Genomic DNA, 27,223 nt, shown 5'->3' with positions numbered 1-27,223 from the left:
CAAGCAGTGTGCTCGCAGACTGCAGAGCACCATTTGGCTCGCTACCACACGAGCCCACTCCACCGTGACTGTCTCATGTTTCAGAACCAGGCTACTGCCCCGTGAGACTGGGGATGACGACTGGAAGACTTCAGTCTGGAGTGAATACTTTGCAGGGGTTCAAAGAAGATAAAAGGAACAAAGTAACTCCAGGTAAGCCCCCACATGTTGGTCATGTTTTTTCTCTTTTTTTCTTGTCTTTCAAGGAGTTGGGGAAAAGAAGCATAACTACCATTTATTACTTTATACACTTTCTTCGTGGTATTTTTGTAACATTAATTATTTTATTAACTTAAGAAACTGAAAAATCAGTATTAATATTCAAAATGAGTTTTGTTACTTCTTTTTTCCTTTTCCCATCGTAGGGAAAAATTCACTTGAGTTGTGACTTTACAAGTACGTGTTTGGGAGAAGGTACTTACCTTAGATTTGTACGCCAGTCAACGCAGTAGCAAAGTTAGCAGGAATCTAATAAAACAACAAAATAGATTGACATACAAGATAAAGAATAGTATTATAGTTTTTTTAATTGTAGTTCTTTTCTTTTCTCAAGTGTTATATTTGAATTATGGACCCTACAGTTCTTATGCACCACATTATGACTCCACATTTGCAAATATCAGCAAGGACGATTCTGATTTAATCTATTCAACGTATGGGGAAGACTCTGAGCTCCCGAGCGATTTCAGGTGAGTCACTGGTTCATCAGTATTAGAGTGCTGCATTGTCCTAAAATACTAACACACGTAAGTGACCTACTGATAGACTTACAGAGTAATTCAAAGGGTAGAAAATGTGTTCAGTGATTTTTTTTTAATTTGACTATAATTAAATAGACCCTTAGTTATCATCATCCTTTAATGGCAACTAAATATTTTAAAGAGTTTATCTCCCTAATATTTTCTGATATTGGCATCTGCAGTATTTTATTTCTTACAAAAATATCTTTTTAACGATGCTGTGTACCTCAACATACTAAAATTCAGGAGCTTGTTGCTTCAGAATGTTGATGTGCCATCTGCTCTGCTGTAACATTTTTGTGTGTCAGTGAGTTGTTCCACACTTAATCAGTTTGGGAACCCACAGCACATTTTCCCCAAGAGGTAGGACAGGATTCATTTCATAAGGCAGCCCACATCCGTGCCTGTTAGACCCGTCACGTACCAGTGAACTATTGCAATTACACTCATCCATCTCTTACTGCGTGTTTCTGTGGGAAGATAACTTTCTTTGCTCTTATTTAGGATGCTGGGTACTTTGCACCCCAGGATGGGATATCATCTTGATTTACTGGGATTCTGGCTTGTGGCGGGGCACTGAGCTTGGGTTATTCCTCCGTGGCACCAGCACCTTGTTAGCTTTCATTATGTGTAATGATTTAACTCCATGGATTAACCAGGCTCCTGGTTTTCTGACAAAGGGAGGGCTGTTCACTTTTATATATGTATGGTAGTAGTGGGGGCAGTGGTTTTACAAGGCAGGGGTCCCTAGGTCAGAGACTGACTGGTTTAAGATCAGGCCATTTGTATCCTTCACATATCTTCTGGCCAGTTTGAACAAATTCTTTCTGGATTATTCATCCATACATTCCACAAATAGGCATTTCATGTGCCTTATGTTCCAGGCATTCTAGATGCTGGGGATTCCACAAGGGAACAGTACTTGCAAAGACCCGTGCCTTCCTGTCAGATGGTAACAGGTGTTTTGGAGAAAAGTAAAGACACAAAGGAGGATAGTGCTAAGACTGGGAGAAGGAGAGTAGTTTTAAATAGGGTAGTCAGGGAATGCTTTGCTAAGTGAACATTGAGCAAAAACTCAAGGAGGTAAAGAAGCAAACATTGCTGCTGTCTGAAAGAAGAGATTCCAGCCTGTGGAACAGCTGTGCAAAGGCCTTGAGGTGGGAACCTACGTGACACATTTAAAGACCAAGAAGAGCAGTATGGGGCAGAAAGAGTGTAGGGGAGATAACAGATGGCATTAGATCTTTCTAAGGACTTGGAAGTTTACCCAAAGTGAGATGGGAAAATACTCGTGGATTTTGAGCAGAGTAGTAACCCAATCTAGCTTATAATTTTAAAATGATCACTATGGCTGCTGTGTGGATGACAGATTTCATGGGGGCAAGGGGAGAAACGGGAACTGCTGTCATAATCCAGATGAGAACTGGACCATAGAGTAGCACTGAGGTACTGAGAAGGAATCAACAGTCAGCTGGTAGGATTTCTTGACTAATCAAAGCAGGGTGTGAGAGAGTGAAGTCAAGGAGGACGCCAGGGCTTTAGACTGAATCTAGAAGGATGACATTGCTATTGACTGAGATGGGGAAGATTTTAGAGGGACTGCTTTGGGAGGAAGATCCAGCAACTCAGTTTTGGACATTTTGAGATCCCTGTTAGACCTCCAGATGGAGCTGTCCAAAGAGTGTGGTCCAAACTGGAGGTGGAACTTTGAGAGTCTTTTAGTACATGTGAGAGTCCTGAGATGAATCACCTAGCGGGGAAGTGAAGGGGAGAAGGAAAGAGCTCCACACGCTGAGCCCTGGACCCCGCCATCACAAGTCTTGTTTTTCTTTGAAGGTTTCCCCAGGAGCATTTCCTTTTCACGGTGTTCTTGATGTTGTTTAATTCTCTCATGATGATAAATTTATCACTGGTAATATATAAGTACAGTGTTGTGCCTGGATGGAAAGTTTCACGTCATGGTGTATAAATTAAGGGCATCTAATGAAACAGTTGGCTCTGGTAGTAGATTACACCAGTAGAGATGATTTATATATGAAAGTGACTTTCCCAACACACTCTCTTTCAGCATCCATGAGTTTTTGGCCACATGCCAAGATTATCCATATGTCATGGCAGATGGTTTACTGGATGTCTTAACAAAAGGAGGACATTCTAGAACCCTGCAAGAGTCGGAGATGGTAAGAATGCTGCTAAAGAAACAGGGTGATTTATCATTGGCTCTCAAGTGTTAGTCGTCAGTGTTATGAAACCATGGGATTAACCAGTGTGACAGCTGAACTCCATTCCGCTGAAAAGACAGCCCAGCCTGGGTGGAGACCATGGGTGGAGGACAATGAACGGAAACGAGTAACTCAGCTACCAGGATCTGTGAGGGCCAGAGGAGTGTCATTATCTCCTCATCTTGGGAATGTAGGAATCAAAAATGGGGTTATAACTCAGAAGTCAACTTCTGTTATGTACCCTAACAAAAAAAAAAAGGAAGTCCTGCTCACTGGCTTGAAACTGAGTTGACTAAAATGATAGGGAATGTCCTTTTCCTTATTTTGTAGTAATAACACAGTGGAGCCTCAAGTGAAAAAGTAAAAAGCTTCCTCATTGCTGTCTTTTATTAACACTTGTAAACTAGCTCCAGTTCAGTTGGATGTAGTTCATAATCCAGGATAATTCAGAGACTTGGCTCAAAGATTAGAACCAGAAAATGTTCCTTCTGGCGTACAGGAGAGTTGATCTCAGAAATGTCCTTGTCACCATAATTAGAGGAACCCTCTATCCCCAGGAGTCATAACTCTTCCTGGAGGCTGTGACTGTAGTTGCCTTGTCCTCTGCCCTCACTACCTGTGGCTGCTGGTCCTTGCCCTCTTGGCAAAGCTGAGTCAGCGCCCGAGGTTCAGTGAGAACTGCTGCACAGTCTTAGCACATAAATGAACTGCTTTCTTTACAAGACCTAAAAAATACTCAGATTTACATGAATTCAAAAATATTTTTACTATTCTCTTCCCATCAATCTGAATTAATTAAAAGTCTTGAACTAAAATTGAATATCTTCCATCTGGTTGATATGGCAATATTTTTCAAATTTAAAGTTTCTCTGCCCTTTGGTCCAGCAGTTCCTCTTCTCAGAATTTAAGAAAATAAGAAGTAATATATAAGGGATACAATGTTTACAGTTTTTTTAAACTGGGACTTGGTTAAATAAATCACAATATAACCTTTCAAAAAAAGAAAAGAGATTACTGATTTTTGCACATGACTAGGATTATGGGAGGCTTTCGCGTTCTCTGTAGCATTTAAATATTTTACAGTAATCCTCTGATGTCGAACAGTATTGCCATTTTTAATGCAGAATAGGCCCTAGAGTTCTCCAGTCTTCTCTGTCAGAGATTTCAAGCACCAGTTATTAAAAATAGATTCCATTTGAGTCCTTGTATTCTGTTTACCAAAACCATTTTACACATGCATATAGCTTCTTGATCAGGCATAGAACTGTCGATCTCTTTTTTTCAATCGACATATAGTCAGTTTACAATGTTGTGTCAGTGTCTGGTGTACAGCATAATGCTTCAGTCATATGTGAACATACATATATTTGTTTTCATATTCTTTTTCACCATAAGTTACTACAAGAAATTGAATATTGTTCCCTAGGCTATACAGTATGAACTTGTTGTTTATTTATTTTATATACATTAGTATCTCGAACTCCCAATTTATCCCTTGCTACCTCCTTTCCCCACTGGTAACCATAAGTTTGTTTTCTATGTGAGTCTGTTTCTGTTTTGTAAATAAGTTCATTTGTCTTTTAGATTCCATGTATAAGTGATATCATACAGTATTTTTCTGGTTTGATAATTTTCTTTTGTATTTGTTTCTTTTTGGGTTTTGTGACTATTATATGCTTTTGATTTATGGTTACCCTGTTTTTCAACTATATTAATCCATTACTGTATCTGTTTGCTTTACACTAGTAGTCATGTAGGCTCAAACACATCCTAAAAAGAATGAAGGAAAAAGGAAGAAAAAGAAAAAAAAATCTTTGTTTTCTTGTTCCCCTCTCCCACCTTTTATGATTTTGGTGTCCTTTTTTTTTTATCTTCATGTTTATTCCCTTATTGTAGTTATTGCATTTCCAATTATGGTTTTCTCTTTTCTATAGCTTCCTATGTCTTTTCTAGTTAGAGTAGACCTTTCAGTATTTCTTTTAGGGTAGGTTTAGTATTGCTGAATTCTTTTAGTTTTTCTTGTCTGTGAAATTCTTTCTCTCTCCTACTGTAAAGGATAGTCTTGCCAGATAGAGTATCCTAGATTGCAGCTTTCTCTCATTCAGGACTTTGAATTTATCTTGCCACTCCCTTCTGGCCAGCAGTGTTTATGTAGAAAAATCAGCTGAGAGCCTTATGGGGGTTCCCTTATAACTAACTCTTTGTTTTTCTCTTGCTGTCTTTAGAATCATTTCTTTATCTTTAACTTTGGCCATCTTAATTATAATATGTCTTGGTGTAGGTCTGTTTAGGTTCTTCTTGTTTGGGACCCTCTGTGCTTCCTATACTTGGACATTTGTTCCCTTCTTTAGGTTTAGAAAGTTTTCGGTCATGATTTCTTCAGATACCTTTTCAGTCCCCTTTTCTCTTTCTTCTCCTTCTGGGACCCCTATTATGCATAGGGTGGCACACTTTATATTATCCCATAGGTCCTTTATATTGCTTTCATTGGTTTTTACTTGCTTTTCTGTCTGCTCTTCTGATTGGGTGACTTTTATCCTGTCTTCTGAATCACTTATTCATTGCTCTACATTATCTGGTCTGCTTTTGACTGCCTTTAGCTCAGCTCTTATCAGCCATTGTGTTTTGTTTTAATTAGCTCCTCTTTATAGTGTCTGTTTCCTTTTTTAGTATTCTCTGTCTCCATTCATAGTCTCTCCTATTTCCTTCAGTGCTTTTATCACCCCCTTTTTGAAGTCATGATCTAGTAGATTGTTGAGGTCTGTCTCATTGTTCTTTCAGGGGACTTCTTTTGTTCTTTTAATTGGGAGTGGTTCCTCTGCTTCGTTTTACGTATATTTCTCTGGCTGTATGGATTTAGGAGTATCAGTTATCTACTGTGGTCTTGAAGGGCTGTTTTTTGTTGTTGTTTTTATTTATTTAAAGTGGGAGCATTCCTGTGTAGACTGTGTGCATCTAATAGTTTTGGTGCAAGGGCTGTTCTTAGTATGGATGGTTGCCACATCTTTCTTCCATGTGTGCGGTCTTTGGTCCCTTTGATTGGGGGTGTGGTTGGTGCCATGGCGATAAGAGCCTGCCCTGAGTGTTGTTAAGCAGGGCCTCTCTTTTTGTTCTGTGGTCACAGCCTTGACAGGGGCCGGTCTGCTCCCCTGTTGCTGGCATAGAGGCTTCTAGACCCATTTCTGAGCTGTGGTGTGTGGTGGGCAGGGTTGGAGGGCTTTAGCTGGGAAGAAGAGTCGCTGAGTGTACCTCCACAGGAGATGTGCGCTGGGAGGTGCTTTCTGTGGTGCTGTCTGTCACTTGTTATGTGGGCTTAGAAAGTGCTCTTTGTTGATACTGCATCTGTCCCTGCCTTAGCTGTGGGAATGTCAGCTACCCACTCTGGTGTCCCCCAGGTTTCTGGGCCCCAGGAACCACTAGCACAGACCCACCAGTGTCTGGTGCTGGGAGCCGCCGTAGTGAGTGTGCAGTGACACACCTGAATCCGTGGTGCCACAGGGTCAGCACAGACCTCAGCCCCGCCTCTGCATACTGTATAGTACACCCGCCCCCACCGTTTGGAACTCGCTACCTGTTCCTCCCAGAGGCACAGGGTCCAGAGAGCACAAATCCGCCCTCTTTGCCTGGGGCTGTGAACAAATCTCAGTCCCCGCTGTAAAGTTGCAGGGCTGCTGGGTATGGATTCAGCTTGCAGCCCTGTCTCCATGCAGCAGCAGTGGCTGTGACCGAGCCCCACCTCTCTTCTCGAGAGAACACACCAACAACAGAGCCAAGTGGAGAAAGCGGTGATGGCACAGCTGCCTCACCCTCCTCCCTGCCACGAACACCAGCAGTGGTACCTTTTTATGGAGAGTCCCAAGCAGTTCTCCACACACACCCCCAGTCAGAGCTCACACCACCCTCCAGTCCCCTGAGGCTGCCTCTGTGCTGTGGGCCCCGGCCCTCTGCCCGGGCTCCTCACCGATCTCCAGCAGCAGGTCCCACCTTGTCCCTGCTGGCTCGTGTGTAGGGCCAGGGATCGCAAGGACCCTCCATGCGAGTTTATCTTCGTTTTGTCTGCCAAGAAGCCAGCACATTCTCCTCTGAGCCTCGGAAGCTCCACTTCTGACCCCCACTGACCTCCTGGCTGGAGAGGATGTGTCCCAGCATGAGGGTGCCTTTCTTCCTTTGCCGCTTGCTCCCTGCAGGACCAGTCCCGCACTGATTTTTTCTTTTTCTTTTTTTCTCTTACTGGATTTTGTGAGAATCCTCCAGTATTTCAAAGCGAGGGACACTCTGCCAGAGTTCAGTAGGTGTTCTGTGCAGTTCATTGGGTTTGTAGACATAGTTCTTGGTGTATTCGTGGGAGAGGGCGACCTGGAGTCCCTGTACTCCACCATCTTGGCACCTCCCCTAGACTGTCAAATCTTGAAGTCGCCAGTATAGGTACTCTGGACTCACAAAATACTCTTAAAATGCTAACAATTATATCTAATTCATTTTTAGTTTAAAATTATATTTTAATAACCTATATTCTTATTTTCTTTTATCTTATTATGAAATTCTTGATATTTTTGTTTCCTTGATATTTGCCTTATTCATCTTTTAATGAAGTGTTTTTCTTTATTATTATAGTCATCACCTGAAGATGAAGTCCAGGCTGGGACACTTGACACAGCAAAAGAAATGGAGGTGATTATATTTTATGCTTTATAAGAAATATTTAAATAGAGAATAAGCTAAAAAGCCTAAATGATGAAGCTTTTATTTTAAAGGAAAAATAGCTATTGTAGTATCTCCTAAGGTAAAAGAACTCTTTTGCTTGTGGGGAATGTCAGTAATAGCTGTGCAGTCGACGAGCATGTAAACAAGGGAGCCAACACCAGTCACCACCCAGTGCCAGTGTGCGCGCCGTGGGGACACAGGTCGGAGGGCCCGGCCGCTCTGCAGAGCTGAGGGGAGCCTCACAGGGGCTTCTGGCTGAACCAGGTCTAGAAGGATGCACAGGCGTTCTCCAGCAGCAGGGCCAGGCATCCACAGCGGGTAGAACTGAACTGCCTGTGTATTGACATAAACAGATCCAAGTGTGCAGAGCGCCCAGAACGTGAGCGAGCACGGGGCACCTGGAGAGAGGAGGAAAGGTAGTGAGAACCAGATGATAGTGAGTCATACATACAGTGCTGAGAAGTTGAGATTTTATCTTTGAAGATAGGATGCTATGATAAAATGTGGAGAAGAAAGGGGCTGGAGGGAGGGGACCAGTGAAAAGCTATGGGATTTACTCAGCAGAAAAATAACTAGCATAACAATATAAAGGAAGAGAATAAAGATGTATAACAAAGAAAAATACGGTAGAACTACAATTGTCGGGAGCTGGAGCATGAGGCAGATAATATCGTTAGTTCATATCAGATGTACAGGAAAAGGAGCACACCTTTGTCAGGCAGAGAAATTTCATTCAGTTGCAGGGCTGTATGTGGTTTAGGACATTATTAGCAGCGTGTAGAAGTCATTGGTGTCAGGGTAGAATTATTGTAGTTATTAGGGTAAATGAGATCATCCAGGCAGAACTTGTAGACTGGGAAAGGATCAAATAACAGAACCTTGGAGAAGACCAACAGTTAAGGTGGGGAAACCATGAACGAATGGCATGCAGGAAAGAGTCCAGCAGTGTCAGATGCTGCACAGAAGCCCAGTAAGAGAGTCTAGCAGATGTCATTTGTCATCATAATCAGAATAATTTCAGTGAAATGGTGGGGACAAAAGGTAAGGATTCCATGAGTTAAATGAGTGGAGGAAAACTGGGACATTAAAGATCAGAGAGATGTAAGCCCTTTGAGGGGAAAGAAAACGTGAAGATGTGAGATCAAGTAAAGATAGATGCAAATGTAGATTGTATTTACATAACCATGGCATTTTTCAAGACAGAGTTGCCAAGCAACATTGTGTGCTTAGTGAGCAGACAAGAATGAAAGAGATCTTGAGAATGGGAAAGAAAGCAGGGTAAGAAGTGTATACTGAGTAGCGTTGTAAGAGCCCAGCTGAAATGGCAGACCATAAGTATGCACTGATACGGTTTTCTCCACCACACACTTGTAGGCTGCATGGAGGCAGAGAAGTTGGGTGCTCAGATGGAGCTTAGAGAACAATACCAAAGTCTAAATGGGACCATCAGCTTTTGGCGACTCATTATCAGGATTTTCCTATTCCCAAAAAGCAGTGTTAGGATTATGGAAGTCTGAGTCTTCTGATTCCACAAATAAAACTCCACCTTTTTTAGGATTTTGTTTCTCCCGTGCAATACTGTCAGCCTGGCTGTGGGCCCCAGAGGAGACCCAGGAGATCTCTTATGTTCGAGATCTTCCACAGGGAGTGCAAGTGTGTAGACGGGAACAACGTGATGCACTGTCTTAGTCAGCAGAAGCTCTTCCCGGTGCAGGAACAGGGCTTTTATCTTCAGAGTAGTGATGAGACACAGGATGCAGATTGTGTGAGACACGCCATTCCATTACAGAAGTGTGGATTCACGAACATGTCTGCCAGGATTTGGGGATGGTTTTTTAAAGGTTTTTGTAGGCATCAGAATTATAACTCTAAATAGGTGAGATAACTTGGCTTATGAACACAAGCCATCTTACTAGCATGCTCATTCTAGCACTGTCAGGGCTTAGCAGGCTCAAATAATTTTTTTTTTAAGCAGGTTACAGAAATTGAGCCACCAGGGCGTTTAGACCCCAGTAATCAGGACAGGCTCACAGCGCTGAAAGCAGTAACAAACTTTGGAGCTCCAGTTGAAGTCTTTGACTCTGAAGGTGAGTGTCTCCTGAGGGTTTGAAGGAAGCACTTCATGACACAGGCAGTCAAGATTTAATGTCACACCAGCACAGATGAACACAGCCGTTCACTATAGGAGCACCTTGGTGGCCACGTGTCAGTGAAGAGTAAAGCATGTCTGTGGTATTGATTTCATCTGAGGGGGATTACTCCTTTGAGGAGAGAAGACTAACCAATAAATAGGAAAACCCCAGGGCACAGTACTCAGTTTACTGCATAAGATCAAATACAAATATGTCCATGTGGTCTTTAGTAAGTTATTTTTCTTACCACCCAGAAGCTGAAGTGTTCCAGAGGAAACTTGACGAGACCACCAAACTGCTCCGGGAGCTCCAGGAAGCCCAGAATGAGCGCCTGAGCACAAGACCCCCTCCCAACATGATCTGTCTCTTGGGTCCCTCATACAGAGAAATGCATCTCGGTATGTTGTACCTCCAGCAAGAGGAGAATTGGGGTGCTTAAAGGAGGAACTCTTGAGTTGTGGTGCCACTGGGAAGTAACCCTGAAATATTCTTGGACAGGTTTTTTTTTGCATTTCTATATTTATTGGGCTTTTGTTTTTTTTAGTTATCTAAAGGAATCACATTTCAGTACCTTGAACTGTGTTTATATTGATTTTTTTTTTCTTTCTAGCTGAACAAGTGACCAATAACCTTAAAGAACTTGCACAGCAAGTGACTCCAGGTGATATTGTAAGCACGTACGGAGTCCGAAAAGCGATGGGGATTTCCGTCCCTGCCCCGGTCACTGAGAACAACTTTGTAGATTTAACAGAAGGTACGTGCCCTGTGTCCCTGGGAGACTGGAGAGCTAATAAGTGTGAGTAAAAGGAAACATCAGTCCTCTCCCTCCAAGTAACATCTGAAAGGTTTTGTTCTGCATGTTAACGTATAAACTGTTTTAGTTTTCTTTCCATCTTGTCTAAAGAATAAAGATTCCATACATTTGCAAAAAAAAAAAAAAGCTACAGTGAGTACCTAGTCTTGACCCTTTAACATGGTAGAGAAGTGCTGTCAAGTTACTCTTCTTTTCTTTCACATCCTTTTTTTAACTAAAAGGAAAAAAGGCTGAATGAAGGTTCCCCCCCCCCCCAGGTTTTGAAGAACCTGAAAAGACTGATGTTACTGAGTGTGGACCTGATGGGATTTGAAGCTAACTGGTATTTGAGTAAATATTATGTATATATTTTTTTCATTCTTAACTTGGACATGCTTTTCAGAAGATATTAAATATTTGTAAATTGTGTTTTTAATTAAACTCTGGAACAGTTAATTTTAATGTTCCAGAGGTTGGACTTCTGTCAGATAATAAAGCTGAACCTGGGGCTGTGAGCTGTGTTGTGCATGTCAGCTAAGTTACCCCTTCACCTTCCTCGGGGGCTGAATCTGAGGATGAAGTGATAGAGGAAAGCTTGGAAAATGAAACAGCCTTTTACATGATGATCCATTAAAAGAAGTTCCTCCAGATAATTGAAATCCCTCATTTTCTACATCTGCCATACTTTTCATTAAGGAAATTATAACCAAATGTTTCCTAACTTAACAGATTACACCTTGATGATTTATTCAGAAAGTGGCCTTAGGAGGAACATGACTGACCCGTCACCACAGTGGGCAGAAAGTGGGTGGGAGTAGACCTGGCAGAGTTTTCTCAGAATAAGGACAATGCTCCTTCCTTATGTTTCACAGACAGGACGGTATCTGAGAAACTCCTTAAGCATCCCCATCCAGTGAGATTTTTCCATTGTTACAGATAAAAATACTTAAAATAACTCTAGAAGTTACTAGTATGTCCCCTACATACCTGTTGGCAGTGATGTCCCCATCTAGGAGGATTAGGTAAGTGATTAGGGGCTTTCCGCTACTACCAAAAACAAATACCATCAAAAACAAACAAAAAAACCTACCAGGAGTTTCCTAGCATTAACTTACTTGGTGTTCCTCTTTGGGTGGTTTTTGCCATTTGTCAGAGGGTTATTTGGATAACGACAAATAAGATAACAAACTAACGCATTCTTGAATACACAAGGATAAACAAGCTTAAAGGAAAGTTTACATTTCTGTTTCTCACAGGTCACCTACGCCCCTGCCATGCCCCTAAACTAATTCTCATCTACTTGTTTCTGAAATGTAAAGGCCAAGTGCCTGAACAGGTTAATTCTTTAAGTAGAATACCATGTTATGTGACTCTCTTTTATAACCAGGCACTAGACTGTAGTCTAGTGTAGTGAACAGATTAAGTTTAAGACCCTGCTCAGACTGTTGGGAGACCTTCTGTAAAACACGCAGGCAGGAAGCCGTTTTATTATTTTCTTGACTTTGAAAACTAACATTTAACAAGTAGGCTGAAGGAAAATTGATTCTCTCAAAAGAGTTAAAATGACCTAATCTTCCAAAACCCTACTTGAAATCATATGCCAAGAGAATTAAAGAATCAGTTCAAATAAGTATTTATCAGGTCTTTTTAGAGTTTGTCTCTCCCGTGTAATTCAGGTGGCTAACTAATTCTTAAACTTGATCTACTTAGCTAAGGTAAGTTACCAAAGGCCAAGAAAACATTTAAATTCAAAACACTTCAGGCTATTCAGGTTTTCTAAATTGCTAATTTAATCCGTGAAAAGCTAAACAAAGTAGGAATACTGGTACTTTATAAAAATGAAATACAACATTTTGAAACAAATGTTACAGATCTATAAATATTCAGTATATAGCATAACCCCTAGTCATTTGTGTGTGCTTTCTCCAAGCATACTTCTGTACATATGTACAATGCATACAGTGGTTAATGCTCTTTTCTGTTAGGAAATTTTCTTAATAAGCCAACCAGAAAACTTCAGGTGTGACTTTTACTCACGTCAGTGAGCCCACCTTAGTAGAAACTTGAAGCAAGTCCCTGACCCCTAGAGAAGGTCAGTGTTTGAAAAGATACTTGTCCTGTCATAAAGCAGAATGACACCTATGAAGAAATGACTTGGTATTTGGAAAACAGATTTATAAAAAATAACTAAGTGGTTTTTATGGTCAGTTATACACTATGATCTGAACATTAAAAGTTAAAACCTTAATATTCTTATCCAAACACAGTACTTTCATTGGCAATAAAGAAAAATACATGAGTGGTAACCAGTTATTTTTTAAACTCCCAATTGGGATTTCCGTTGCTGGAGGAAAAAGGTAATTTGAATATTGCAAGAGTAGAAAGAAGCATGTCCCCCTCAGAGGGGCCCCGCGCACTGACGTGTGTCTCCACGGTACCAGCAACAGAACCTCCCTGACGCCCCAGGAAGGCCCTGCTGAGCAGCCCTGGTCACTGATGATTTTCAGGGTATAGGTTTCAGTGTAGTACTCACCTGAAACCAGCCCTTTACATGAAGAATTGGTGTGTAAAAAAGGCAATTTAAGTAAGGCTTATTTCCTTTACCAGCATTTTTGCCGTAAAATTCCTTTAGGACACCAAGTTCTTACGATTTATTCATACCTATTCCAGTTTCATACGGTGCACCGCACTGCCACCAGCCCGCCCAGCCCCAAGCCAGACACAGCGCAGGCTGGCAGCAGCTTCGGCTCCGGTTCCCCCGCCCGTGGCTGGGGCGGCGGCTCACCCCCGGGCCCGCTGTCCCGGGAAGCCTGGCTGCTCAGTCACCTGTCTGCAGCTTTGTGTAATCTTTCAAAGTCTCATGTTTGCAAGATTTTCTGTATAATTTCAGGGGAGTTCCTGGGTGACTGCTAGCTAAAAATTCAGCTGTATTAGAAATCCAGGGGACACTGTGGTCATGAGGCAGTGAAGTCAGTTCAGAGAGGGGACTGGGCAGTTTGGTTATTCCTTACCTGGAAACACAGGCTGACTTCTTTCGATTCTTTCCGAGTTGAAGCACTGTTAAGACCCCATCTCACAAACCTAGTTTTTAGCACTTGCCTTGATTCTTTTGGTTCAGAACAAGACCGTCTCAGCATTTGTGAGAGGGCTGCAGACATGGGAACCTCTGTACATGCTTATGCTGGGTAGCACGCCTTTTAGTTTTAAAGCTCTTCAAAACACTAGCTAGCTCTGAGGACTGAAGAGAAGGAAGGAAGTACTGCAGGTTGTCCAGGTTCTCTCGCCACAGACCCACGCCTTTCTGATATAAAACTGAGACAGAGCTGAAGATTGCAGGGGGCGCTTAAAAATGCAGGAGGAGTCAGGGAAGGGCTATGGGCTTATACCTTATTTCCTAGGCTTTTCTGCTTACTGAACCTGACCTCAGAATGCTGGCTTCAGAGTTGTCTGATTCGAAGCCTAGGCTGTGCAGGCTCCTTGCCTTCCTGCTTTGAGTCACATTCCTCAGAGCTCCATCCCACAGCTGAGCTGATCGCTGACGCTCACACTGGACAGTGGTCCCACTTCTGTGCCAGCGGGTACAAAAGCAAAAAACTATACTGGAGGGAAGACAATTTGTCTAGCATCCAGGAAGTAATTAAAAAAGATGATACTGCCATTAATAATGTATCCACTTAAAACAAACACATGCCAGAGATGGCAAGAAGTCAGAAGTGTCCCTTGTGGGGTTTTCTCCTTACTGCTTGAAACCATGTATCGATTTAAAACACCCTTTCAACTGTTTACCAGAATGCCTGTGTGAGAAATGTGGAATCTTGTAGCTGATCTGCTGGGGAGACGGGAGCCCCCTAGACTAGAAAGGGTGAGTCTCGCCTGCACAGCGTACAGGCCGCGGCCAGGGGCGTGTGTGCTCTGGGTCGTGCTCTGACGTCTCCCCCACGGCGCTAAGGGGATGAGGGTCTCGAGCTCACAAGTGAGCCCTCTCCTGCTGTGGTGGAGGACGTATCGCAGAGAGGTTCTGGCTGCCTGTGCAGGGTAAGGCTCGGGAGCCGCCTCAGGCCACACGTTCTGAGAAATCCTCTCGTGCAAGTCCAAGGAAGCCACGCAGATCCACCAGCCAGGGTGGTGGTGGCCATGCCCTTGGAATGCCTTTATGACTGGTGTGGGGCTGCGCCTTCCCCCTGGCTTGCTTCAGGGAAGGAAACCGGCTTCCAGCATGTTCTGCATCCACCAAAAGCCCTCAGTTCAACCCCAACCCTTGAAACTTGGCAGTATCTGTGCAGACAAAGTAAGTCCTCAGTTCACCCTTGCCTTTGACGTTGATGAGTCCGCGGCATTCGCAAGAGTAACCTAGTCCCTGGAGGATGGTACAAGTCTCTTCCGTAACCTGAAAAGGAAAAGAAGGCTAAGTCTTCAGAGGCAGGAAGAAAACCTGCCGTGGGAGGGACAGACAAAAGTTGGCCGACAGGCAGCACACGTGTCTGGTTTCCCTCAAGAATTTTGTTGCTGGAATCCCACAGCTGACTGACACCGGGTTCCCTCACCTCTGCGAAGGTCTCTTCCCCTTGGGTACAGGTTTCCCCAGGTGAGTTTTTACCTGGATTTTCCCAAGTTCTCCAGTGCTTTCCATTCGACTGGCGACATTGACCGTGTTTCCCCAGATGTCGTACTGAGGTTTCCTTGCCCCAATCACTCCAGCAATCACGGGCCCGTGGTTTATGCCTGAAGATAATGTTTGCAGTTGGCAGATCATAGAGGCAAACCTCAGGCTTGTAAGGCCACAGAGTCCACCCGGCAACCACAGAAAGCACTGACAGAGCACAACTGAAATGAATGTTGGAACAGTGCTTCCTGAGCCTGGGACAGGAGATGGTACTTGGATATGAGGAGGGCGAACCCTGACAGTTCTTTCTCAGACTCTGCTTTACTAGAGGAGAGGCTTGTGTCCAGTGTTAACACTTTCCTCGTGTCTGCTAACTCTTAGCGAAGAGTGAATAGGCTTTGGGCACTGACCCTTTTAGCTAACTGACTAGTTAGGTTACTGACTTTGCTTTGTTCTCAGTGTATTTTAAGGTCACCTGCTTACAGCCAGGAATCTGAGCTTTGCCTTCTCTGTAGTGATATATTCGTATTTATTTAAGACTTTCAAAAATAACTTTATAAATAGTATGCAAGGAGCAACCGGGAAATCGCTGGGGTTGTAGGGTCAGAGAGAATTCTGCAGCTTATCGTAACTGATAGCAGTGCACACTGGGCTGAGAGTGGGCTTGCCAGGAGGCAGGGGCTGCACAGTCCCACCCGCCTCCCCGGGGCCTCACCAACGCGGAGGCGGAAGGAGTTGAAGGAGTGCCGGTTGATGCCGTCCAGCTTGCTCATCAGGGCGGTGCTGAACTCCACCATGATGCCGATGTGGGCGTGCTGCCGCTCCAGGTCCTGCGGACAGAGCGCTGCATGTGGGGCTGGGGCCATTTCACCTGCCTTCTTGCCTCCACCAGGTGTTAGGTGAACACTCCAAAGCCCCCTGAGCTGGTAAGCGCTGTGCCCGAGCCCGGCCATGAAACCCATGGCGGAGGTAGGGGGGCAGGCATTGATGGGACCCTCTGCAGAGGCTCCAGAACCTGCTCTGCCACTGAAGCTCCCCTCCTGGTGAGGGGCCACATGCCCCAGACCCTCACCAGAATCCTCCCTCAGGCTTTGTCCTTCTTCCATAGGATGGGGCATGGGGAGGTGCCCCTTTCAGGTAAAAGACAGGTCTAGGGCTGGGACGGGAGGCCACCAAGTAGGCGGAGTACCTGGTTCTCGTGCCCTGAGGGGATGCTGAGCCCTGCCGCTGCCATGTACGTGCTGCCGATGGTCTTGATCTTCTCCACACCGCTGAACTTGGGCTTTAACAGCAGCTGTAGGACGAAGGGAAGCAGGGCCAGGTGACACAGCTGCAGCCAGGGCTGTCCCAGATGCTGAGAAGGGTTAGGATTCCCTCCCAGCACCACTTCCCGTGCACACATTCCTCATGCTGGGCCCTTCCCAGCTGAGTTCACACCTCCGTCCAAGTGGGGACACAGCCTCTGGGTTCTCTCTCTGCTCCTCCTCTCATCTCTGTTCCCTGATATTCCCTGTCTCCTCCATCCTCATCTGCTCTTGGTCCTGCTAAGGAGCAGACACACCACCCAACAGCATCTACACAGGAATGTCGATTATTTGTCTGCAGCTGAGAGTTAAGCCCAAACTGACTTCCTCTGAAACAGGTTGATGACACTGGCTTAGCAGGAAATCAGACTGTTCTACAAGGACCGAAATCTAATCTAAGCAAGCTGCCCATCACAGGGAAGATAACAAAATACTTACTGAAAAAACAAAATTTGTATGTACCTTTTATAGTTTGTGTAATGTGTGTTCCTCCCAAGGGAGCCACACCATGTGTGTTAACTGGGTGCAGGACGCCCCACCCTCTCCTCCAGCTCAGGGCGGGGGTGGGGGGAGCCCCGCCCGCGCAGGCGGCGGAGGTGGGGGGTTGGGGCGCACCTCATCGAAGTCAGCGATGATCTCATTCAACAGACGCAGGCACTCCAGCCCTTCGTTGTTGATGTCGCACTCTGTGTAGAACACTTTAAAGTCCGGCACAGACGCAAACATGACACACACGCAGTCATAGGACTGATGGTACCAGTCCTGGATTGGGGTGAAAAGAAGTGAGACTCTGCGGCCCCCCACCCCGGCCTCGTGTGGGGGCGGGGAAGCAGGCCCTGGAGACGATTCCGCTCCAGGAGCAGATGTTACTGGCATGGGGAGGGGGTCAGAGGTGGGGGGTGCTAAGCAGTGGTTCCCAGCCTGCCTGTACCTAAGACCCACCTAGGGGCTGTTACAGAATAGGTTTTGAATTGGTTGGTCAGGGAGAGTTAAGTTCAGGTTAGTTTTGGGCTCTTAAGTACCCTGGGTCTGTACGGCTGGGGTTGAGAACCCCGGGGCAGTAGAAGGTAGCAGGCAGGAGACCTGGGTTCCATACGCACTGGGCCTGGGTTTCCACATCTGTAAAGCTCACTGCTACACAAAATTGGTAGAAATGCGTGTTTTCATCAACAGATGGTCCAGATTACAAAGCCCTGGACATTTGCTCCTTGCAACAATCCTGCCAGCCAAGCAGTCAGCCCCTTTTTACAGATGTGAAAATCAAGGCCCAGGGCAATGAGGCATCTTGTCCACAATCACACTGGAACCCAGGTCTCTGACTCCAAAGCCTGTGTTCTTAAAGCGGATACCACCATGGCCTCCTGGGCGCACCGTGGGGCCCAAGAGCCACAGAAAGCAGGTGCAGAAAGCACGTGGCAGCTGTAACACTTCACTCCACGGGATGCGTCTGTGCCTTCAGGCTCCCTGCCCTAGTGACTGAGCCCCTTCTCGCCCACACCTCATTTAACTTGTCACCAATGAAGTGGGCGGCCACGTGGGCTGGCAGGACGTTCTCTAGAAGGAGGCGATTCACGTTCTCCATGGTTTCAAACTCCTCGTGTTCCATCTTGAACTTCTTCTTCCACAGACAGTCCAAGCGGCAGTAATAATCAATCTGCGGACAGAGGGCAGCATCAGCGTCCTGGCCACAGTGAGTGACGACAGGGCACACTTGTAACCCTGGGGGTGACGGAGTCAGCCCACCAGCACCCCCACCCTGTGCCCCTGGCAAAGGTCTCCAACTCAGTAGGCACCCCCCAGGGGCCTTAAAACCCCAGTCACCCATGACTCGAGTGACCCACAAGATTAAATGTCACTCATGCCCGGATGGGAGGTAAGGACACTTACTCAGGACCCCAGACCCAGGGGCCAGAGCTTCCCTAAAGACTGCTGTCTTGCGTGCTGCTCCAAATCTGAGGCAGCCCCAGCCCCAGCCCCAGCCCGTCCTCTCTCCAAGTAGAGACAAAAGCTAGGGATGCAGTGGGCGTTTCCAGGCTGTACCTGTCTGGAGAGCATGATGAGGGTGGTGTAAAACAGGACCAGGTAGAAATTGATCATTGTCTTCAGATCCCACGAACAGGATGGGGGGCTGCTGGATGAAGGGGAAAGGCAGGTGTCGCCTCCAGTTCCCCTCAAAGCCCCCCAAGCACAGGAGGTGGCAGGGGCCCACAGTGCCAGCCCGCAGGCAAGTGAACAAGAGGGCAGAGATCATGTCCTCATGCTTAGCAAACAAGACGGCTTCAGGTTGTAGAGAAAAGAGTGTTGTGGGATGGAGGTTGACAGGGAGATAGGGGAGGCCTCTCTGAGGTGACACCTGAGCTCACACCTGGTGCAAGGAAGAGCCATGGCAAAGTCTGAAGGAAAGTGCTCCAGGCAGGCGGGGGAGCAGCCAAAGGCAGCCAGAGCTCCTGCAGGTGAGCAGGGCTCGCAGGTCGGCAGGACTCTGCAGGCACAACCTTGTTCTGGGTCCCCAAGCTTCTGCCTTTTAGTCAAAGGGGAGCCAGGCCCCTCTCAATCCACTTGAGGTCCAAAGCCCCCCGGAACCATGCACACACACCAGACCCTCCCATCTGTCTGGGAATAGACTATAGACAGCGGCTCTTTCCAGAACTCTGGAGATCCAGGACACAGCTCAAAGCAGGGAGCTGGGCTCGAGCTGAAGCCTTGCCTCCCCGCCGCTCCCCCAGCGACCAGCCAAGAGACAGGATGACCCAGGTGGCCTCTGTGGGACCAGGGACATCCCCCTGCAAATGAGTCACACTCAGCTCTGAGTCTTGCACTTCCCCTCTGTGAAGTGGAAACCATGCCGCCTGCCAGACCACCCCACAAGGTGTCCAGTCCAGAGGGGACTATGAATGCAAAAGCACCTCAGTTTGAAATGACACTGAGACAAAGCAAAACAAAAAGTGCTGCAATTGGCTACAGTCAAGACAGGCAGGGGGACTGGGGTCCCGGCAGTGAGTGACTTGGGCCCCACCTGAAGGTGCCATTGGTCTTGGTGAGGTTGCTCGGGCTGTGGCCACAGCAGTCCCACTGCCAGCATGGGGAGATGTTGAAGAGCACCAGGTAGGCCACCAGGGCCACTGTCAACAGCACGACCTTCAGCTCCAGGCTCATCCGCAGGAAGACAGAGCAAGCGATGAAGGCCAGGATGCAGCTGCAGGTGTAATACTGGGAAGACAGGGATGTTGGTCACCTCACCACCTCCCGTCACCAAGAGGCACCTCCTGGACCAGTGGTCACCAAAGGGAGGGGCACCTTTAGCCATGGGGGAACCTGGGAAGAGCCAGTGTGTCCTCAGCATCACTCTCTTGCCTTGTTGACCTCCCTTAACAAAGAGCAGGCAACAGAATTTAAAATGTTTTAGTATTGTGTTGTTTTTACTGTATTCTTATTTCTAATTATGGCAAGAGAGCTCACTTCAAGGGATAAAAATGTACTAAATAAAAGTGCAGGTGGGGTGTGGCTGTGACAAGGTCAGGGCAGTGGTCTGAGTTCTGCGATGAGTTGGCCCTTCCCAAAGTGCATCTCTGCCCATGTTACTCTCCAGCTCAAGATCATGCTGTGGCTCCCCACTACCCGTAGAATAAAGACCAAGTTCTCACACTCCACTCAGAGCTGGATCAAACCTACTTCTGGCTTCATCCCCAGTTCTCCCCCACCTCCTCCCCATGAAACACCTGAAACCTACTGTGTCCACTAGCTGCCTCAGCTTTTGCTCGCTGTCCCCTCTCCCATCCCCCCATTGCATAACTTTCTGCCCTTTAGAGACCAGCTCAAATTCACCACCACCACCCTCAAGTCCCACAGACCTCATCCTGTCCAGGAGGGCGCTCCCACCTGGCTCTAGTGCCTGTGAGGTAAATGCATCAGCCTCTGTGCGCCCGCTTCCCTGTTGATGCCGTGGAGGTCACGACAGGTGTGGTCAGGAGAGAGCCACCAGCAGAGGGTGCTCCCACCCTCTCACCTTCGACCCAGCATGCCAGCACCTGGATCCCTCAGCCCATGGGCCCTGCTTTCTCGGCCTCCCCTGGGAGAGGCTGGACTCAGCTCTTCCACACCCGTCCACACAGGGGCCGTCCCAGTGAGGACACACTCACCGGGAGAAGCTCACACAGGGTCCTCTCTCGGCTGCTGATGGCCCCCTGGCCTGTCTCGTTCCCAGCAGGCAGCACCGGGACCGGGAAAGGCATCAGTGGCTACAGAAAAGACAGGTCCCCATGAGGGGTTGTCCAGGGGCTCCCGGCTGGGGATCTGGAGGAGCCAGAGGGCAGGGCCTGGGCCTCCATGAGCACCGTGGGCATCTCCCGCCAGGCCCAGCTCTAAGCTTAGCACAGAGCCATGGAGCCCCGACTTCCCACCGCAGCCGGCAGCTTCAATGCGGAGAGAGGGTATCAAAGGAAGACATGTGGACACCACCCCCAGAGCCCTGTCCCAGAGGCTGACTCGGCGGGAGAAGCTGGGAGCAATGTTTTCAGTGAGGTCCCTTCTCCCCAGGTGATGCTGAGGGAGGGGATCACAGAGTCCAGAGTGCAGGGGGCGGGGAGTGCGGGAAAGAGGCACTGACTCCGGATGTCAGAGCTGGGGGGACGGGCCAAGACAAGTGCCATCTCAGCATGGAGATCTGAGCCCGCCCGAGAAGCAGGCCCCAAGCTCATGCTCATGCTCAGGAAACTGGGTCTTGGAGAGGCTGGGCCGGGACCTCCTCCCAGGGGGCTGAGAAGAAAGACTGAGATGTTCACGAGGACATTGTGGCAGCTCAAGACAGCTCACCCTATGAGCTTGGCCGCACGAGCACTCTAGGGGCGCCAAGTCCTCATGTGACAAATGCAGGGTGAGGAGCCCTGAGCTGCCAGACACTCCACAGGGCCCGCCCATGGGGCTCTGGATACGGTCACGCCAGATGCCATTTTTAGGCAACAGGATTATAGGATTCTAGAATCTAGCTCCCAAGGTCAGAGACTGGCTCCCTCCCCCAGGAAGTGTGCACGGCCCCAAGGGGTCCTTGCCAGGCCTGCCTTCCCCCACCCCCAGAACCCACCAGGTTGATGACGGCGATGGTGAGCAGGCTGCCGATGGTCAGGACAGCCAGGGACACCCGCAGCAGGGGCTGTGTCTCCACCCTCTCAGAGATGGCTCCGAGCGTCCCCCAGGCCGGGCAGCACCTCTGTGGAATCACAGGGTTGAGTCAACCAGCACCCGCAGCTGCACCCGCACCCGGAGGTCAGGGAGAGCCTGCTGGAGGCCTGGCCAGGGCGCCCCCATCCCAAGGGCCCTGAGGGCATGAGAGCTTCTGAGACCTCCGCTGGGGAGAGTCAGGTGGTGGTGTGTCCCCAGCCTGGAGCTCAGGACACATGTGGAGTGCAGACAGAAGGGACATCCCCACCCCTGGGGCCAGGGACAGCCACAGCCGCTTGGGGACCACTAGCACCTAGGAAAGAGACTCCTAGGAGAAGCCTCTGAGCACTCAGCAGATTATCCTGGAGGCGAGAGGGGCAGAGCTCACAGGGAGGGGTGGGGGGCTGGGGGACACCAAGGTGGGGGCAGGGGCAGTGGGGCCAGGCTCCCACCACACAGCCTGGCACCCGGTCAGGGGCCTCCCCACTCACCAAGAATTTATCCACAAAGCACAAGCCTAGCACCAGCCCCAGCACGCAGGCCACCAGCCCAAAGGACACACCCAGAGCTGCCACCCTGGAGGGGACGGAGAAACACAAGTTCTGGGGGACCCTCTGCCCAGGGCCAAGCCTCAGGCAAGCTCCCCATCCCCACCACCTCAATTCGCCTTCTGCCCCCTCGAAACAGCTACCTATACTCAGCCAAAGGGGAGCCTCTGAACACCATGGTCCAGCTGCCCCACCCACAACACACGAAGCCTGGCCAAGACTCCAAGACCAAGGTCAACATCACACCCCCCTTTCCGGGCCAAGTATATAAGAAATGGGTGACTGTACAGCCTTTAGGCTCCTGTCTGGCACATAAGTACCATCTGAAAGTGTTTCCTGTTTTGTCTTTATTAAGCACATCCTAAACCACAATCCTAGTGGACCCTCTGGCTTAACCACCCTTCCAGAAGCCATCAAGTAGCTGACCTTACTCCCTCCCTGCGACCTCAGCCCCCTGTCCCTGCCCCTGCCCCTACCAACAGAGCCTTTGGCAGAAGCAGGAAACGGCAGCTCCTGTGTCCTGGCCCCACACCCTGAATAAGGCATTAACCCCTGTGAGCCTCAATTTCTCACATCTAAGAAAAAGATGGTGATGGCTATGGTTCTGGGGAGCTGGACCTTCTAAGGCCCTAAACACCTAAGGTAAGGCAAGGGTCACAAACTTAAGTGCCCACAGGGCCACACAGATAACAGGTGACTTTGAAGGTGAGAGGCATCTGGGAGTGGGGAGGCCTGCAGCATGCCATTCAATTAAAACAAACAAACCAAAAACACCCAACCAGGTTCGTGGGGCTCGAAGGTATAAAGTTACTAGAGTTACTAACTCTAACAGCAGCCCCGTCCCGCCAGTCACAAAGCCCCCTGCAGGTTTTCTAGCAGGTTCTGCAAGGTCACCACCCCTCCTAGCCTGACCCCAGTGGGCTTGACCACCGGCCCACTCCGCCACTGACCTGGGCATCAGCAGGACGTGGACGAGCAGGATGCAGATGAAGACAAGGCTGGCACAAGCAAAGTAGTAGCGAGCCCGGGGGATGGGCGCCAGGCGGTACTGGGGGCAACAGACACTGTGAGGGGTGGCTGGGCCGCTGAGGCCCCACCCGCAGGGCCACTTGCTCTGACCCCTTCTCGGGCTCCACCCTGGCTCCAGTTAATCATATCACAAAAAAAAAAAAACTTACACGCCCTCCTTGACTTCCAGGGGACAATGTTACATTATCATGAACAAAAAATTTTCATTTGTTTCCATTTTACAGTTTCTGGTTTATAGTTAGAGGGGATACCTTCCCCTCCCCTACTCCGCTCAGATCTCTGCCTTTATTTCCAAGGTCCCTGAAAAGCCCGTGTCTCAAGTCCATGGACAAGAGCCAAACGTGAGCTCTGGGGCTGCTGCGACTGGGGTTAGTGGTGGGTCTGTTCTCATCCCGAACCAAGGAGCAGGGCCAGGCCTGAGCCCCGAGCTGCCGAGTGGGGGACCCTGTGCTGCCCGGCCCTCCACTCCAGGCACCATCTCAAGATCTCAGCCCACAGGGCTCCTGCCGCAGATGAGCAAACTAAGGCTCAGGGAGCCCAGGCCACACAGCCAGTGGAAGGCCTGCCAGGTGGCTCTGCTGTTCACCACACCTCCCTCCAGACCCCACGTTCCCCGTCTAAGGAGCCCCTTCAAGCCTGGAGACTGCAACGGCCGAGAAGTCCCAACACCAAAGTGCCTCTCAGATGGGCTATGCCTGAGGCCAAGACACCCTGAAACCTGAAAGTCTGCAAAATGGGTACCAGTGCCCACCTTGGCCAGCGGGGTGAGGGTGGAACGACACGTGTGTGCCTTGGATGTTGCCAGAGCCAGCAGGCACTCAACAAGTAAGGGGGTGGCCACCAGCATGGCGCTACAGCAGCCAGACGGGAGGGCCAGCCAGGCCCCATCGATGCTGAGTCTGCGTTTGGGGCACTTCCTTACAAAGGCCAACGTCGTCAGCCTGAGGCGTGTGCTGGCCCGTATCAGCTGAGGTTCTGGCTGGCACTGGAAGGGAGCAAAGTCTCCCAAGCCAAACGGGCGAACTACTGACAGGGACACGCCAGGTTCAGAGGTGAGGCGGACAGGAAGAGAACCCAAATGGGGCTGGACTGAGCCCCATCCCCGCCCCAATGGCAGCTGGCGCGATCCCGCAGCACGCTCCCTGAGGGCTGTTTGCTGCCCCGTAGCTGGGACCCCCACCCCACCTCAGGCCTTGGATCCTCCATTCCCGGGGCCGCTCAGAGGTCCTCACCTCTCGCTCAAAGCCCTTCTCTAGGAAGATGGACCCAAAGGGGTAGAAGTCATCAGACTTGGAGCAGCAGGGCCTGTGGGGCACCAGATACGGACAGTGAGAGATGGGGAGAGTCGGGGAGAGTCGGGGAGGAGACCCAGCCTCAGGAGGGGAGTGGGAGCGGGGAGGGGAGTAAGGGCTGGGTGGGGGCCACCCTCAGGGGGGAGAGGGGAGCGGTGGGTGGAGGACCAGGCCTCGCCCTCAGGAGGCAGCACCGTGGACACAGCTGGACCTGGGCATGAGGCACGAGGCAGGCCTGCGCACACAGGGGTCCATATTTGAGGGGGACAGGGGTAAACGGAGGTCTCAGAGCCTCACCTCGTGGAGCTGAGCCCCTCGATGGCTGACAGCATCTCATCATCATATGAGTCATCCTCTGACCGCCCCTTAGGGGACGCACTTCTGGAATCAGACACCCACAATGGTATCACCCCAGGGACCCATGTCCACTCTCCCAGAGGCAGGGTGTGGAGCAGATGATTCACCCAAGTGGGGATCCCAGAGCTTCATGCGGGATAACGGAGGGATAAGTGGGTTCCACTGAGGCCCAGAGAGGGCAAGTGAAGGCCCAGCATCACACAGCATTACCCAGCTGGCCAGCAGCCCAGGAAGAAACAGAGGGCAGACTCCTAGCCTGCAGTGCAAGGCCTTTTCCACTAAACCTCAGAGTTCCCTCCCACTGACTCCACAACCCCACTACAGGGTGGGTACACAACAGGCACTCAATCATTGTTATGCTCTGGTTCTTAGAAACACTCTGAGCCAAGCCACGACAAAACCCAGGGTCAGGGCTGGGCCTCATGGATACGCTCTCCTGGACAGAGGCTGGTCAGGGTAGCCTGCCTGGAGAAGGTGACTGGGACAGGACTTGGTCAGGTAGGCAGGGGCCAGGACACGTACCTGTCAGGGATCCGGTGGCGCCGCAGGGGGATGGCCTGGAAGGGAAGTGGGGGGAGGTGGTTATTCTCCAGAACTCAGGGCCCTGATGCTCGTCCCAGGACTGGGCCTACCAACCTCTGGCACTCTCAGATGCACAGGCAGGGTGCTGGGGACTGTGCAAGCTGCAGACACCCAGAACTGAAGCTGAGCTTGATCTGGGGAACCAGGAGGCCAGGATCAACCCCAGCCACCCCAGAGCATTCTCCAGGTGCCTGCAATTCCCCAGCCTACAGGTGGAGCGAGTGAGGTGAGGCTGGGATGGAAGGCCACCCTTAGCATGCGCTCTCCTGGCCCCTTCCGGGGCCCCTGTTCCCAGCTCTCCGGGAGGAGGGGTCCTACCTTGGGCCTGCGCCCATTGGGGACAGGGTTCTCGCTGCTGCTCACACTCTCACGTTGGTTGAGGTGTGCGAAGGGCCGCGCCGCCCCCCAGGACTCCAGGTAGCGGGTCATGCGCACAGACGCCCGCATCTTCAGGGCTGCATCCCCCTTGTTGTGCTTGTGGAGGTGCTGGCTGGGCGGGGGTGGCTGCTGGCTCTGCGGGCAGACACAGACCCAGCCTCTCACCCCTCGGCTCTCAGCCAGGAAGGGGCTGCCACCCGCTTCCTGCTCCCCGAGAAACACAATGCCACCCAGAGCACCGGCCCATCGGGCAAGAAGGGAAAATGGCCAAAAAGAAATCTGCTGGGTCTGCAGCCCTTTGGGGACTGGAGGAAGTCCAGCGTGCTACTTGGCTGGGCTCAGGGGGAGGCCCCAGCTCAAGGTCCTGTCCCTGCCCCAGGCCGGGGAGAGACTGGGGGTCACACAACTGCACAGTCTCTCAGACCTTTCTCAGCATCCAGGGCAACAGACAGGGTAACCTCCTCAGCCCGAAGGCCCCACTCGGCCTGTGAAGCTCCTTGAGCCTGAAAGCTCACCCGCCCCTCCGCGTCAGGCACCCCGGGGAGATGGCGCCCAGGGAAGCCACAGGCATCCTGCCCAGCCCACCCCCATGTGGCAGACACATGTCCCTCCTGTGGGAGCAGCGGGAGGAAGAGGAGTGCTAGCTGGCAACCCGGAGAGATGCCAACCCCAAGCCCCCACCATGGGGCAGCCTTCCAGGGCGTTCCACCCGTACGGCCTGCAACCCACAGCACACGTCTGCTACCTGCCACGTGCCTGCCATGGCCGTGCCAGGGACATAATGGCTCAGCCAGGCCCTGAATGAGGAGCCCAGCCCTGCCTCCCTCACCCCAACACCCTCAAGAGCAATAACACGCCTAGGACCCTTCCCAGCTGGGGAGGCCAGGCAGGACCAGAAAAGGCAGAGGGGAGAGGAAGACCCCCAAGGCCTCCAGAGACAAGCCTGGGCCGTCTCAAGTCCCGCTGAGTCTGCCCTCCAGCGGTCCCCATCTCCTGCGGCCCCACAAACCCCCACAGGGCCCAGCACCTAGAGCCACAAGCACTCGCTAAGCCGCAAGCAGCAACTTTCCTGGAAACCTCTAGCCTCCTTCTGGGATAGAAACATTTTTAAACCCTGAGCTGCATCTGTCTGCCAGGCCAGAGGGAATGGCATGGCATTCAGCCCTTGTGAGGAGAGTCCTGAGAATGTACCTGGGGTGAGGAACCCCCGAGGGGCCCGGGGTGGGTCACATTTCTCAGTCTCCCCTTCCAATGTCATCAGTTCTGCCTACATGGCACCCAGCTGTTTAAGTTCAAGGTCACTGGCACTCCTCTCTTAGGGCAGGGGGACAGACACCTGCCCC

At 49.7% G+C, this 27,223-nt stretch overlaps 2 protein-coding genes across 12 annotated transcripts in view; one reads left to right on the top strand and one right to left on the bottom strand.

The window, feature by feature from the left end:
- BRD7 (bromodomain containing 7) overlaps positions 1–22,428 on the top strand; it is a 53,201-nt gene extending 30,773 nt beyond the window's left edge. The window contains exons 10-18 of one of the 6 annotated variants that reach the window (XM_072967344.1): positions 85–192; positions 593–728; positions 2,848–2,959; positions 7,616–7,672; positions 9,678–9,792; positions 10,092–10,235; positions 10,448–10,591; positions 18,165–18,227; positions 22,382–22,428. In XM_072967344.1, the coding sequence (XP_072823445.1) occupies positions 85–192; positions 593–728; positions 2,848–2,959; positions 7,616–7,672; positions 9,678–9,792; positions 10,092–10,235; positions 10,448–10,591; positions 18,165–18,227; positions 22,382–22,413 (911 nt within the window). In that variant the 3' untranslated portion in view covers positions 22,414–22,428. Of the gene's footprint in view, positions 1–84; positions 193–592; positions 729–2,847; positions 2,960–7,615; positions 7,673–9,677; positions 9,793–10,091; positions 10,236–10,447; positions 10,592–10,908; positions 11,146–18,164; positions 18,228–19,184; positions 20,192–22,381 lie in introns of those variants that run through there. The other 5 variants (XM_072967342.1, XM_072967343.1, XM_072967345.1 and 2 more) reach the window with 5 other exon arrangements.
- ADCY7 (adenylate cyclase 7) overlaps positions 12,785–27,223 on the bottom strand; it is a 61,507-nt gene continuing 47,068 nt past the window's right edge. For 5 of the 6 annotated variants that reach the window (XM_031680570.2, XM_072967338.1, XM_072967339.1 and 2 more), the window contains exons 11-26: positions 25,821–26,015; positions 25,443–25,477; positions 24,861–24,944; positions 24,504–24,576; positions 23,193–23,290; positions 22,186–22,270; positions 21,618–21,743; positions 20,677–20,775; positions 19,554–19,747; positions 18,578–18,665; positions 18,036–18,191; positions 17,153–17,299; positions 16,423–16,527; positions 15,949–16,063; positions 15,228–15,352; positions 12,785–15,017 (exon numbers count right to left, since the gene is read on the bottom strand). In XM_031680570.2, coding sequence (XP_031536430.1) covers positions 14,871–15,017; positions 15,228–15,352; positions 15,949–16,063; positions 16,423–16,527; positions 17,153–17,299; positions 18,036–18,191; positions 18,578–18,665; positions 19,554–19,747; positions 20,677–20,775; positions 21,618–21,743; positions 22,186–22,270; positions 23,193–23,290; positions 24,504–24,576; positions 24,861–24,944; positions 25,443–25,477; positions 25,821–26,015 — 1,872 coding nt within the window. In that variant the 3' untranslated portion in view covers positions 12,785–14,870. Of the gene's footprint in view, positions 15,018–15,227; positions 15,353–15,948; positions 16,064–16,422; positions 16,528–17,152; positions 17,300–18,035; positions 18,192–18,577; positions 18,669–19,553; positions 19,748–20,676; positions 20,776–21,617; positions 21,744–22,185; positions 22,271–23,192; positions 23,291–24,503; positions 24,577–24,860; positions 24,945–25,442; positions 25,478–25,820; positions 26,016–27,223 lie in introns of all 6 variants that reach the window. The other variant, XM_072967341.1, reaches the window with a different exon arrangement.

Source organism: Vicugna pacos, chromosome 9 (genome assembly GCF_048564905.1).
Source record: "Vicugna pacos chromosome 9, VicPac4, whole genome shotgun sequence".
In the NCBI taxonomy this organism is placed as follows: Eukaryota; Metazoa; Chordata; class Mammalia; order Artiodactyla; family Camelidae; genus Vicugna; species Vicugna pacos.
Note: the sequence above shows the minus strand (reverse complement) of the source record. Positions and strands in the feature narration are given on the sequence as shown.